The sequence below is a fragment of the Cibotium barometz genome, chromosome 43 (assembly GCF_041138505.1).
Source record: "Cibotium barometz isolate CiBa-2024 chromosome 43, ASM4113850v1, whole genome shotgun sequence".
NCBI classification, from domain to species: domain Eukaryota; kingdom Viridiplantae; phylum Streptophyta; class Polypodiopsida; order Cyatheales; family Cibotiaceae; genus Cibotium; species Cibotium barometz.
The window spans coordinates 39843451-39857197 of NC_141088.1; the positions used below are offsets into that span (position 1 = coordinate 39843451).

The following is a 13747-nucleotide window of genomic DNA, read 5'->3' on the forward strand; positions in this document are numbered from 1 at the left end:
GGAATGAATTGGAAGCGGATTAGTGCTGGTGTTTGACAGTTTTCAGGTTCCCGACCAAAACAGAGAGCTATTTTTGGCATGTAATTGATACTTGGTGACCTCGGATGATGTTTATATGCAACATGGAGGATGTATGGATGTCAATGTATTTGGTCTACACTTGATTTAATCATTTCTCAGTGATTTGAAGGATTGGAAGGCTTGACAAAACCTGTCATAACAAGGCATAGTGGACTTTTTATACTGGATAGTGGATGTATGTGAACGAGTGGATGTAAATCATCAAGATTGAGCTTGTGTGAGTACATTGGAGTGTTTTAGAAAAGTGGAGGACTATTTTGGATGTGTTTCTCAAATTTTTTGAGTGGTGCCAAGTTATTTTTAGCTTATGCAAACAGTGGTTTTGAGTCCTGAAATTTGTCGCCAATTGTGGAATATGCGAATAGCATTGGTGAAGAAGTACAAGTATGTATGTGTGGTTGAGTTGATTTCTTGAAACACTCAGTGAACATTGTGCATAGCAAAATGACTGATAGTCAAGATAAGATTATTGGAAAAAAGCTTGACCGGCTTCCATAGGTTGCTACCTGTTGAGATGTCAAGCTCAACATAAGCTGACACTCACGTGGCGCTTGCATGACTGTTCGACATTTATATCACTGGTGGTGGGTTTGGTAGTTGGCATCGATATATCTTCACCAGAGATTCTACAACTAGACTACACCGACTAGTCCACATCCACCCACTCCTCTTAGCGTGTTCACATTATGGACCGCTTGTATATACTCTATTATGTGTGTTAGTCACTTTATCTTCTTTGTAGACCTCTTTTGTTGTGTGAAGAAGAAGAAGAAATGTTAGCCTCTCACCTTGTGTGTTCTATTAGGGTTTGTGTGAGTGTGTGTGCTTGCAAGAGCTTAAGCTCTCTTCTCCCCTGCATCTTTTCATGGTATCAAAGCCTGGTTCATGCTAAGGGCTGAGTGGCAAGCAAGAGAAGCACATGAAGTGGTACGAGGGTAAGAGCTTCATCTACTCTTCCCCCTTTGTGTTGGCTACTATACCCTTATCGGGAGCTCTTCGGAAGGCACCGGCAAACAAACTTCGATTGAGGAGATTTCTTCATGGGAGAAAATCTATAGGGCAACTATATCATCTGTTGGACAATATTTTTTGGGCTGAAAACGCATTTCAGGCGTGTCTGGACCTCCGTTTTTCAGTTCACACAACAGGGGTTCACTAGCACTGTGGGTAAGTTCGATTCTCTACACAGAACTCTATTTTTGGAACTGCAAAAAGAAGGGCGGACACTGTGCGTGTGCATGCATACACACATGCACACATGTGCACGTGTGTGTGTCTCATGCATGCATGCGCATGTGTGTATGTGTGCATGCGTGCATGTGTCTCATGCATGCATGTGCATGTGTGTATGTGTGTGTGCGTGGGTGTGTCTCATGCATGCGTGCGCATGTGTGTATGTGTGCATGCGTGTGTGCGCGCGCGCGCGCGTGTGTGTGTTGCATATGTACAAATAAAATTGAATTGAAAAAAGAGGAAGTGACAACTAAACAGAATGGTTATCCATCTAGTATGAAACTCTTTTTTTGAAATAGTTTCTTGCTTTTTGAAGAAGATGAAAGACGACGATATTTTTCTAATATTCTCGAATCTCAACTAAACAAATGCAAAATGATACTTGTTAAAGAAAGCAACAAGAAAATAGATGTTGAAAATCATCTTCTTCATTGGGATTATTCAATGTATGTGTTGCATATGAACAAATAAAATTGAATTGAAAAAAGAGGAAGTGACAACTAAATAGAATGGTTATCCATCTAGTATGAAACTCTTTTTTGAAATGGTTTCTTGCTTTTTGAAGAAGATGAAAGACGACGATATTTTTCTAATGTTCTCAACTAAACAAATGCAAAATGATACTTGTTAAAGAAAGCAACAAGAAAATAGATGTTGAAAATCATGTTCTTTATTGGGATTATTCAATGAAACCCAAAAATAACATTATTTTATTGTAACTAATCATTGAAAATACTCGTGCAAGAAAGGGTGGGTTTGCCCACTAAATGTTTTTATAAGAGCGTTACAAGCCAAGCTTCTAAGGAATGTATACTGGGAAGGCTCAAGCTATGAAGGAATATGACAACCAAAAACTTCGATAAAATGTATTTGGAACTCACAAAATACAAAATACCTTAATTTTTACATGTATGATATTGTTAACTTTAAAAACATTGAATTTAGTGTTAAAAACCTTCACCCACAACCTAACCCAACAGTTAAGGCGACGTCCTCTCTTTGCTGTCTATTGGGAGCCTAGGACGTGGGTTCAAACCCCACCCCCCAAACCCACTCTACATAGAGGTAAGGTAAAATACAATGTGGACCTCCTCACAAAAAACGAAGAACACCCATGAAATGTAAGGTAAAATGTAGTAGTGTGTACCTCCTTACAAGAAAAGATTTTGAAAGTAGTTGGTGAAAAATTGTTTCTAAATTAAGCCTTCAGAAATAGACAAAGGGTTTTTTTTTGAAAAAAAGAAATAACACGGGGAAGGCCCATAAATAAGGGCACGGGCGCCACGTGTGGACCACATGAACCACATGGCTTACGCTCTTTAAAATAAGAGGAGCATAGCCTTGCGAAGGCTGCAGTCTGAGCACTCAGCACAGTGTGGGCTCAAAGCACAGAGATAGTAGCTGCTATCATGGCAACTATACTATTATCTTCTTTGTCCTGGTTTTCGATTTTAATCTCCACTAGTTATGCAAGCGTTGGTGATCTCTCCGTCTGCGAAGCGCCCACACCTACCTTGCCCAGCTTCGTCGACGCCCTCACGTTCCCACCGCTCATTGACATCTCCGCTTCCCAGAAGCTTACCTTAGGCGCCTTCAAAATCACGCAGGTAATTATCACGCTTATTACTTGCGCAGAATTAATCAATCACCTCCGTAATCACGCAGAATTAATCAATCACCTGCGTATTGAAGCCTGCAGGGTGGGTTAGCTGTCGCTCACACGTAGCTGTTCATGTAAATCAATTCTCTTGATCTCTAGCGTGGTTGTTAATCAGCACTAAGAAAACACACTTCTTCCGCAGAAGCTGCATCGCGATCTTCCTAATACCACGCTTTACTCATATGGAATCAGCCAGGCCACAGCTACGTACCCAGGACCTACTCTACTGGTAATTCACGTCATTACTTTAATTCACGTCATTACTTTATCGGGTCTTATCCTTCAGTTGTCCAGCGTATCTAACGAACACTTGGGCGTTCCCATTTCACACACATAAAGGCCTCGAATGTTGAGCTCTTCACTCTCGTGCATGGTTTTAAATCAAAGCTCACCATAGTTTTAAATCAAATAAAAAACACAATATCATGCCTTTTGACACACCTCTAGTTCAAGATGTCTTGTCTTTGCTTCTCTAATTTGATCTTGGAGTCTAGGTGGGTCGTGCAAAAAGTCAAGGTGGGGCCATGGAAAAGAGGTTTGGCTCCAACATTCACATGGCTATCTCATTTGAGCACCAACAAGGATATTTTTCGGAAATTCATTTTAGAAGTTTCCCTTCTCCCTTTTGCTACTTCTACTTTGCCCTTTTATAGCCAATTAGAAAAACAAAGAAGAATGAATATTACATCCATGATTCCAAAAGCTCATAGAGGATAAAGTTTCACTTTTCATTTTTAGATATGGATAATTTGAAAAGCATAAACGAACACTATATAAATTTCAGCTTGCACAAATATGAGCGTGCAACTAAGGGTGGTTACACAAAGCCACCATAGTCTCTGTTGCCTTACACATGTAAAGTCAATTAAACTATTTGTTTAGCTGTAACTTGACCAAGCATCCTTTATATATAGGAGCATGAGTTTCCACCCTTTATATACAAAAAGGTACTCTTTCTAGTATCCATCCTTTTACACGAAAACGTGTTATGAAATGCATTTGGGCATTGGAGATGATTTGACAAAGCTTCATTTCTCTTCCAAAAATTAACTGTGGATGAAGCTTGATGATACAAGACAAAGCGCAAGATCAAAAACATGATACCATACTAGGTGCAATCTCCCCTCCTAGTTGCTGGCTCCACACTTCCCAACTATGATATTTAAATCATATATTTTAAAAACACCCCCCTTGGGAGCCAATAATATCTTACGTCCAAAATACTATTACCAAAATAACCTTAGTGTCCTTGCACTTTATTTTTACACAAGGGTTTATGGAGGATAAGGAAGACTACTTTTACTATCACTATAAAATGAATGCTATTAAAGAATATATCATGTTTAAAAAGTAAATATTTCTTCTAGCTTCTTAAGTATGAATATCTTTAATGCACTATTGTTTATTTCTTTCAATCCTTTAACTTAATAGTAGTGCTAATAGAAATGTCCTAGACACTACCTTTTGGTCCACCTTATTGTGCACACCCTTGAATACATTAATCTCTACATATATAGAATGTGATAACCATATGATACACATTGCTATTACAAATGTCCAATGGTTGGGGAAAGTTAAATAAGGCATATAAGCAAATATACATGAAAATTGGCTCAAGGAAACCCGAAATAAGGTATATAATCAAATTACTTGGCTCAAAGTCATAGCATAGCTATTTGCTACATAACGTTGCATGGCACCTCGATTGGTACCCTCATGTGGTTCCACCATCACTAGGACACCTCAATCAATACACTCACACTGTTATCATCCATGTGACACCTCAATTAGTACCCTTGCACTATTCATCATAGAAAACTCAAGACACTAATCATTTTAGTTACAACAATCACATTAGTTAATGCCAAAATATTAATGCTTGACACAAACATAGTACCAATAACACTAGCATTATCTGTATTCACAAAAAATATTCTATAGAGTGTCTAATTAGTCTTTATAAATATTGTTATCAGTTTGTGCAGCATCTATAACATTCCATCCTAGTATGATATTGAGAAAGATAACAAACAACCAAAGTCAATTCTATAAAATCTTCTCTTTTCCATGTGTATAGAAAATAAGTAACATATACTCCTCAATGACCATCCTTAAGGAATATGTGCATTATTATCTAATCACACTTTAAGTTGTGGTTTCTTCATTCTTGATAGTAAACAGAGTTGGAACATGTATATGCTTCATGTCTAGAAGATACACGCAAGACATCAACTACCATGATTATTTTAAGTTTGAGCTTATGAGGCTTTATACATGTAATATCTCATGAAATTATCCAATATCCTTAATAGTATTTCTCCCTCCTAATTAGCAAAAGTTTTCTTTATGGCTAGGATCAAAATATGTATTTTCTCTTTCATGTTAGTTCATGATGTTTTCACCTTCAGTATATCATCTATTTGCTAGATTTTTCTCCACCTTTGCTTTAGGTATAAGATGTAACTAAGTGTTTTAGAAAGGAGTGTGATTTTAAATCTTATGTTATAGTAGTAATATACACAAAGCATTTTAGGTTATGAAAATAAAGAAATAGAAATGATATTGCTTGTTTTTCTCTAAAATTGGTTGATGATTTTGCTAGACATGGGAAGTTCTTTTGTCTTGGGTTTGTATCCATGTGTTTATAGGTCATTGTCTTATTGGAAGTATCAAATGAAAAAATAATCCCTTAGAAAGGTCCATGGGCTAGTAGTAGTTCTTCTCCTTTGAACATCAACATCATATAGCTCACTTTTTTAAAATACTACTTTTCACCACCATGACCATGACTAGTTTTATAATTGCACAATCCAACCAACCACTGTGTGTCAATAAAATATAAAATATTAAACTTTCTAGTAAATACATCTGCATGTTGATTGATGTGTTGATATTAGAATGAGTTATGTTTCTGATTCCAAAAGATTATACATGAAAAGATCTTCAAGCTCTCGGTCTAAACCAACGTTGTGTGCCAAACATGTTGCAACTGGACTATGTTTCTAAGGGATCCCAAAGACATAAACAAATTTAGTATAGTCTAATGGTAAAAAAATATTAAAAATAGTGATACTCCAGTATATGTTTTTGGCATGCCATGATGAGGGTAGACAAATTCACTTTGCTTTCGTAGTAAGGATAAGTAATAAAACCTTTCTCCACCATTGTTTTGAAAAACATTTAAGCACTATGATTTGGGGTATATCCTTCACATCAAGGGTGAGTGTAAATTTTCCCTATCAAAAGGAGAGCTAGATTTTATAAAAATCAATATTGTTACTTGTAAAAGATATCATTTTCCCATGGGAAGAAGGGTGTATAATTGAAATTTAAAGTTTCAAATGAAACTTGTGGAGTCTCTCTCTCTACTCTTCAAATATGAAGTGTGGATTCTCTCTCTATATTTGTACTAAAAATAATAGACTGTCCTTATAAAGAAATGTTTTTCTTGTATGGGGAGAATCCTCATTTGTGTGAGGGGACCTGCTATATGTGAGTTGCTAAAAACAGAGACTGGAAATACTAGGGTTATGAGATTGATGAAAGTGGTTTTGTTTGTAGAAGATAATTAAAAAAAATAAATATATAACTATCATTGTTCCTAAAAAAAAGAAATGTTTTGCTTGACACTTAATTGCATCGAGATTTATAGTTTGAAATGAAACTTTAAAAATACCCTTCAAATATGAGGTGTTGGGTCTCCTTCTACCTTTATACTAAAAACGATCCACTATCCTTAGAAAGAAATTTTGTCTTGTCACTTAACTTCTTCTTTTGGATTTTTATGCTACATCAAGCACATGCACCATTTGTAGCAAGCATTGAACCTAAAACAACACACTTGGGACTCCAATTTCTTAATTTCTTGGCACTTTAAAATTTCAAGCTTACACCATTCATGCGTTTAAATACAAATGACTTCGTACTAGTACACAGCATAAGAATTCTACTTTATATATATGGAAAAGAATTATCTTTTTTCTTAGGTTTGAGAGTGGGCATTAGTGTAGATGCCATTGAGTTAGGTTCAAACCCAATAACTCCTTCTTAGGAAGGGTGGGTGCTATTGTTGGCCTATAGCTAAGGAGGTAATTTGTGTGTCTCATAGATGTACCTAGCTCGAACTATTTTTTTCTATTTATTTAACTTGAAAAAATCTAGTTTATTAAATTTTAAGTACTAACATTGTCAAAAAAAATTCTAAAGACTTGAATACGTGCAGGGGCAGGTGGGTGTTCCGGCATATGTTAAGTGGGAGAATCACATTCGCGATGCATCCCACTTCTTGGGGATTGATAATGCAATACCATGGGCAAACCCAAGTGGAGGTGGTGTGCCTATTGTGACTCATTTGCATGGTGGGGAGGTGGAGAGCTCATCAGATGGCAATCCGGATGCTTGGTACACTCCAAGTAACGAGACGGGGCCGGCTTACGTGAAGCAAGATTACACGTATGCCAATGCCCAACGTCCGTCGACACTTTGGTATCACGACCACACTCAAGGTATTACACGCCTTAGCTTGATGGCCGGTTTGATGGGCTTCTACATCCTCAGAGAACCCATGACCAAATATAACAAGAGTGAAAAACAGCATCAGCAACAACAACAACAACAAATGCCCTTGGGGATGCCACTTCTCATAAGAGATTGGCGGTTTTTTCCCAACGGCTCCCTCAATTTCCCTTTCTATCTACACATTGACAATACCACCAAATGGTGCGCCGAGTACGGCGACACCATGCTTGTGAATGGGAAAGTAGCACCCTTCCTGCGCGTGCTTCCGCAGCGGTACCGCTTCCACCTCCTCAACGGCTGCAACAGCAGGTTCTTGGAGCTCACCTTGAGCAATCCCACGCTCTCCTTCTTACAAATCGGCACCGACGGCGGCTTACTTCCCGAAAGCAGGCGGCTCACCTGCCTTCTCTTCTCTCCCGGTGAGAGATTAGACATCTTAATCGACTTCTCCTCTTTGGAAGACGGAGCGGAAATCTTAGTCATCAACACAGCTCCGGCTCCTTTCCCCGTTGGCAAGCTTGCTTACTCAACAAACGGTACGTTCCATGTGATGAAGTTCATTGTCGACTTTAAAGACGGCACCACAGATGGCTTGTTTCCTTCGCAAACACACATCCCTTTCCCTCCTCCGCCTCCCATGGCCGCTCTTCAGCTTAATCCAGTTAACCTCACAAGGAGCCTCACTATGAGGTCTTTCCAAGGCATGCATGGTGAGCCAAATCATCTCTTACTAGACAATCGTTCTTGGTCTGATCCTGTCACCCAATTCCCCGTCGTCGGAAGCACCGAGATCTGGGAGCTTATCAACCTTAGCGTTGATGCCCATAACATGCATATCCACCTCGTCTCATTTCAAATCCTCAACCAGCAGTCCTTCTCCGTTACAGGCTACGAGAATGGAACTTGCGCTTTTGACTTGCCCTATCCCGATCCTGCAAGCTGCTTTACTGACTATCCTCGAGTCCCTGAGAATGGCTACGGCCAAGGCTGGAAGGACACCATTATCGCCTGGCCTGGCAATGTTACTCGCCTCCTCCTCCGATTCGCTTCCGCAGATGGATCCTCTGATTTCCCTTTTGATCCCACCGTCGGTCCTGGATACCTTTGGCACTGCCATACCGGTGATCATGAGGACTATGAGATGATGAGACCCTTCCAGCTGCGCTTCCCTAGCACGGACGTCCTGACGTCACAAGGAGCTTTGGACGCGTTCCTATATGGTAAATTGGGAGAAAGTCTCAAAACTGCTAGATACAAATAGGAATTCTACGATTTTGATCTAGCAATCTTGTAGCAACTAAGAAAATGGTCTATGTCAATGTAACCAGAATTGAACTTCTATATAGAAACTTGCTATTAAGTTGTCCTCATATAGTAATTCTTTAATTACTAGATAGCAAAAATGCTTCTTATCTAGCAATTCTTCAATCACTATATAGCAAGTATTCTCCTCATGTAGCAAATTCCATATTGCTAAATGGCAAATATTTTCTCATGTAGCAATTTTTGGAATTACCATGTGGACAAATTTCCCTCATCTAGCAATTATGTAGTAAGTGTAGAGTATCTATCAATTAGCCAGTAAGTAGACATTATGGTAACTAGTCAATTCATCAATTTACTCAATTCATGATGAGGGTGATTATGCCAAACAAATCAACTCGAATGCAAATATTTATTATGAACATGCACCTGTAGCTCTCAAAAGACGAAGCAAGCTATCTAAGAGGACACTGAAAAGAAATGTACAATGGCAAATTTTGCAAAAGGGTTGCCCATATCTTACTCAAGTTATCTCTGTGTGTGTGTGAGAGAGAGAGAGAGAGAGAGAGAGAGAGAGAGAAAGAGAGAGAGAGTGTTTGAGAGAGAAAGAGAATTAGAGTGAGCTCCAAAAGTTACGTTATAATGTGTGTGCATCTGTGTGTGTGTGTGTGTGTGTGAGAGAGAGAGAGAGAGAGAGAGAGAGAGAGAGAGAGAGAGAGAGAGGGGGAGAGAGAGACTCTGAGCTGCTTACATCAACATGATCCTTGAAAGCTATGTTTGTGGCACCCTATTCTTTACACGTGAGAGAGAGAGAGAGAGAGAGAGAGAGAGAGGGTTCATAGGCATAAGAAAACTCCCATAGAGAATATTAATGGTGAATATAAGTACTACATATTGTGTAGATCACAAGTTGCTTTTCCCTCTTTATATTTTATCAGATAACCACTTTTAAATTTTAATGCTTAGCTTTGTTTTCCCATGAGAAACAAATCAAGGTAAAGGGGGGGGGGGGGTTAGGCCGGAGCAAGTTGAATAGGGGATTAAATTTAGTACTATGGGCCTCTATGTTTACAACCCTATATGCACCCTATAAGAGTGATCAACTTCCTTGCCTTTGCTTTTTGCAACACTACACTCCCTTTTTTGCCCTATCTATACCACACTTCTATCTCCTTAATGAAACTATCACTACATACAAAGAATACCAATCAATGCGATTTCCTTAGACAATGCTACCGTAGGAGAATCCATCTAGCTAGTATTGTATGGCTACAACCACTACAACAGAATGAGGGTTTAGCAGCGAAAATAGTACGGCTTTTATAACTAGAAGGGTGCGGAGATGTCGGGGATATATTGCTGCTAAACACGCTGCTATCTTTGTTGCAACGGGTTTGCTGCTCATCAGCAACGAATGTACTGCATAATTAAAAAAAGCTGGGGCAGACTGGGGAGTCTGCAAAGGACTCCCCAGTCTGCCCCAACTCTTTTTTTTCTAGTGTAGACACAATAAAACTAACATAACTTTACATCATCATGGACAAGTGTAGTGTAAAACTTACAAATACCAAAAAGAAAAGATATTTGCAAACCATGGTTTTAGGAATGTCAAAATTCAATTACAATACTTAGCGGAATTACATAAGTGTATGTTTCCAAAAAACTCATATGCAAGATAAAGTGTGAGCTAGGGGCTATCTAGATCTCATGATGTGCCATTGGTATTGTTCCTTGCAGCTCTAGCCCTTTGACTTCTCACATTTCCATTGCTATTGGCATGGACATTTGCACCACCATTTCTAGTTACATGATCCTAAAACATAATAAAACTAACATAAGTGAGAAGTAGTTTTGTAAAAATAAAGAGGTTTAGGGTTTAGGAATGTCCTTACTTGCCATGCTTGCCAAGCATCTCCTCCACTAATAACAATATATCCTTCATCTTGCACCTATCAAATAGAGCTTGTAAACCCCGTTGTAATGCAAAATCATATTCCTCTTACGTAAGGGGGGGGGGAGGGGGGGCGGTCCACTGCTTCAAGCCATAGACATACAAACAAATGAACATTTTAGAAAGCTGTTATTTAAGATAACCTTCTTTAATTAAAAGATAAGATACAATTTGAGGCAATATTGTTGGGACATCGACTCCTCTTTCATGTGTACCATCATGCATTAATTTATTTGCCATCTATCCAAGAAAAAACATAAATACTTAAAAATCTTATGCATAGGAAGCTACCGACATGCGTTGGTTGCCACCGATATCCGTAGGTAGCTACCGACTTCCATAGGTTGCTACCAGCATGCGTAGGAAGCTACCCGCATGCATAGGAAGCTATCCGCATGCATAGGAAGCTACTATCATGCATTGGTTGCTACCGGCTTCCATAGGTTGCTACCTGTTGAGATGTCAAGCTCAACATGAGCTGACACTCATCACTCACGAGGTGCTTGTATGACTGTTCGACATTTATATCACTGGTGGCGGGTTTGGTAGCTGGCATCGATATATCTTCGCTAGAGATTCTATAGCTAGACTATACCGACTAGTCCACATCTACCCACTCCTCTTAGCGTGTTCACATTATGGACCGCTTGTATATACTCTATTATGTGTGTTAGTCACTTTATCTTCTTTGTAGACCTCTTTTGTTGTGTGAAGAAGAAGAAGAAATGTTAGCCTCTCACCTTGTGTGTTCTCCTTTAGGGTTTGTGTGAGTGTGTGTGTGCTTGCAAGAGCTCAAACTTTCTTCTCCCCTGCATCTTTTCATGGTATCAGAGCCTGGTTCATGCTAAGGGAAGCAAGAGAAGCACATGAAGTGGTATGAGGGTAAGAGCTTCATCTACTCTTCCCTCTTTGTGTTGGTTACTACACCCTTGTCTCCGGGAGGTCTTCGGAAGGCACCGGCAAACAAACTGTGATTGAGGAGATTTCTTCATGGGAGAAAAGCAACAGGGCAACTATATCATCTGTTGGACATTATTTTTCAAGCTGAAAACGTGTTTCGGGAATGTCTGGACCTCCGTTTTTCAGTTCGCAGGGGTTCACTCTAGCAGTGTGGATGAGTTTCGATTCTCTATAGAACTCTATTTTTGGAACTGCAAGAAGGGACATTTGTTGTGCAGACACTGTGTTTATTGCAAAGAGGTCAAAGTTGCCATTGGGTGTATGTATGCAAATTGAGGACACTGGTGGTGATAGTTTGGGTGTAGTATAGTACTGCTGCAGAGAATATAGCAGTTTGTACAGGTCAAACAAGAGTGTTGTTTTTGGTAAAATTATGTTGCAAACAAGATGTCAAATGATGGAATAAACCAGATTGTTGTAGAGAAGCTTGAGGTTTAGATTGACCAATTTCCTAATGGAAAAAGATTACTGGGACTACATTGAAGATGAACATGAGGAGGCACCGGAGATTAATGGGACTACATTGAAGATGAACATGAGGAGGCACCAGAGATTAATCCAACTACTCTGCAGATGTAAAAGAGTTCAAGGATTGGAATCAAGGAGCAAGGGAAGTCATGTATTAGCTTTCTATTAGTATACATGACACCGTGATTGGGTATATTGATAAGTTCCTCTAGCCTTTGAATCTTTGCATTCTTGTCCACATTCTCTGTGAGGATCTCTTTCATTTTATCTAATGATGTTTTAAGTCCTTCTTGACATTGTAAAAGGCTGAATTGTGATGCTTGCAATTGAGATTGGAGAATATGGGTTTGCCAAGCTCCACTTGCAGTAAGTCAAGCTCCACTTGTAGTCAATCTTCTGCAGTAAGCCAAGCTCTCCTTCACTAACAAATTGCATAAAAGATGATAAATCGTGGAAAGGAGGGTTTGCTCTTAATGGAGGGTCAATTGGATAGGGATACCCATCAACCCAAAGATCTACATTTTTCTCCTTAGTTATCCTACGAGCTTGGATAGATTGTGCATGAGTAGGATGGGTTTTTTTAGAGCTACCATACTCTTCAGGAATACGAATGTGTAAATCAACCTTCCGTTTTCTAGCTTCACAAGGGGCTACATACATAGCTTGCAAAGACTCCATAGCTAAGCAGAGGAAGAAGCTAAAGTAGAGATCCTCAAAGAGAGAGAGAGAGAGAGAGAGGCTGTTAAAACTTTGCTGTTGGAGATTTAACACAAATCCGTTTTTCTAAGTAGAAAATAATATTTTTGATATTTTTCTAAGATGGAGTTTTTTATCAATAAATTACATTCATGAGAAAAATTAAAAAATAATAATTTTTGGGGTCCCCACAATTTCGGGATCTCATGGATGTAGTGGTTCCTGACAGTTAGTTATGTTTATGGGGTTGTGGGGACCTGACAGTTAGTTATGGATGTACTGGCTCCTGACAGGCTTCTGACGTGACCCTTAAATTACAAGCTATTTGGAGAGAAAAAATTATTTTTATCATACATATTGGTTGGGTGGTGTTTTTTCACCTCAAAATATAAAAAAATAAAAAATATTTTTTTAACTTTTTGGGATCCACCTAAATACGAGAATGTTTTTGCTGATGTGGAAGGGAGATATGGTGGGAGTTAATGAGAAAGGAGATTTCAAACTGACAAGAAAGATTCAATTTGTAGAGAGTGAAGATAAAAAATTCATACATATTGGTTGGGTGGTGTTTTTTCCACCTCAAAATGTAAAAAAATAAAAAATTTTCACTTTTTGGGACCCACCTAAATACGAGAATGTTTTGCTGATGTGGAAGGGAGATATGGTGGGAGTTAATGAGAAAGGAGATTTCAAATTGATAAGAAAGATTCAATTTATAGAGAGTGAAGATACAAAATTCAAAAAGTAAGAGAGAAAGTATGAGAAAAGTCAAAAAGTAAGAGAGAAAGTATGAGAATATTCCCTTTAAAAAGTGAAACTAGGGGGGTATGGCTGATGTGGCAAGGCAAAAAATAGGGGTCATCATAGCCTTTGTCTCCCTTAAGCTTAGCTTTTTAAGCTCTAATCCCTTAAAATTA

The 13747-nt window shown here is 38.8% G+C and overlaps 1 protein-coding gene across 1 annotated transcript; it reads left to right on the forward strand.

Annotated features, from left to right (window-relative positions):
* The first annotated feature begins 2695 nt into the window (after positions 1-2695).
* On the forward strand, positions 2696-9156 carry LOC147613907 (multicopper oxidase LPR1-like). Its single transcript, XM_086781252.1, has 3 exons — positions 2696-2921; positions 3117-3203; positions 7197-9156. The coding sequence occupies exons 1-3, from the start codon at positions 2724-2726 to the stop codon at positions 8751-8753; spliced, it is 1842 nt and encodes a 613-aa protein (XP_086637378.1). The 5' UTR covers positions 2696-2723; the 3' UTR covers positions 8754-9156.
* Positions 9157-13747: the final 4591 nt, after the last annotated feature.

Coding starts and splice junctions, on each gene's coding strand:
- LOC147613907 (XM_086781252.1), top strand. CDS start 2,724: ATGGCAACTATACTATTATCTTCTTTGTCCTGGTTTTCGATTTTAATC. Junction 2,922..3,116: donor GCGCCTTCAAAATCACGCAG/GTAATTATCACG, acceptor CTTCTTCCGCAG/AAGCTGCATCGCGATCTTCC. Junction 3,204..7,196: donor ACCCAGGACCTACTCTACTG/GTAATTCACGTC, acceptor GAATACGTGCAG/GGGCAGGTGGGTGTTCCGGC.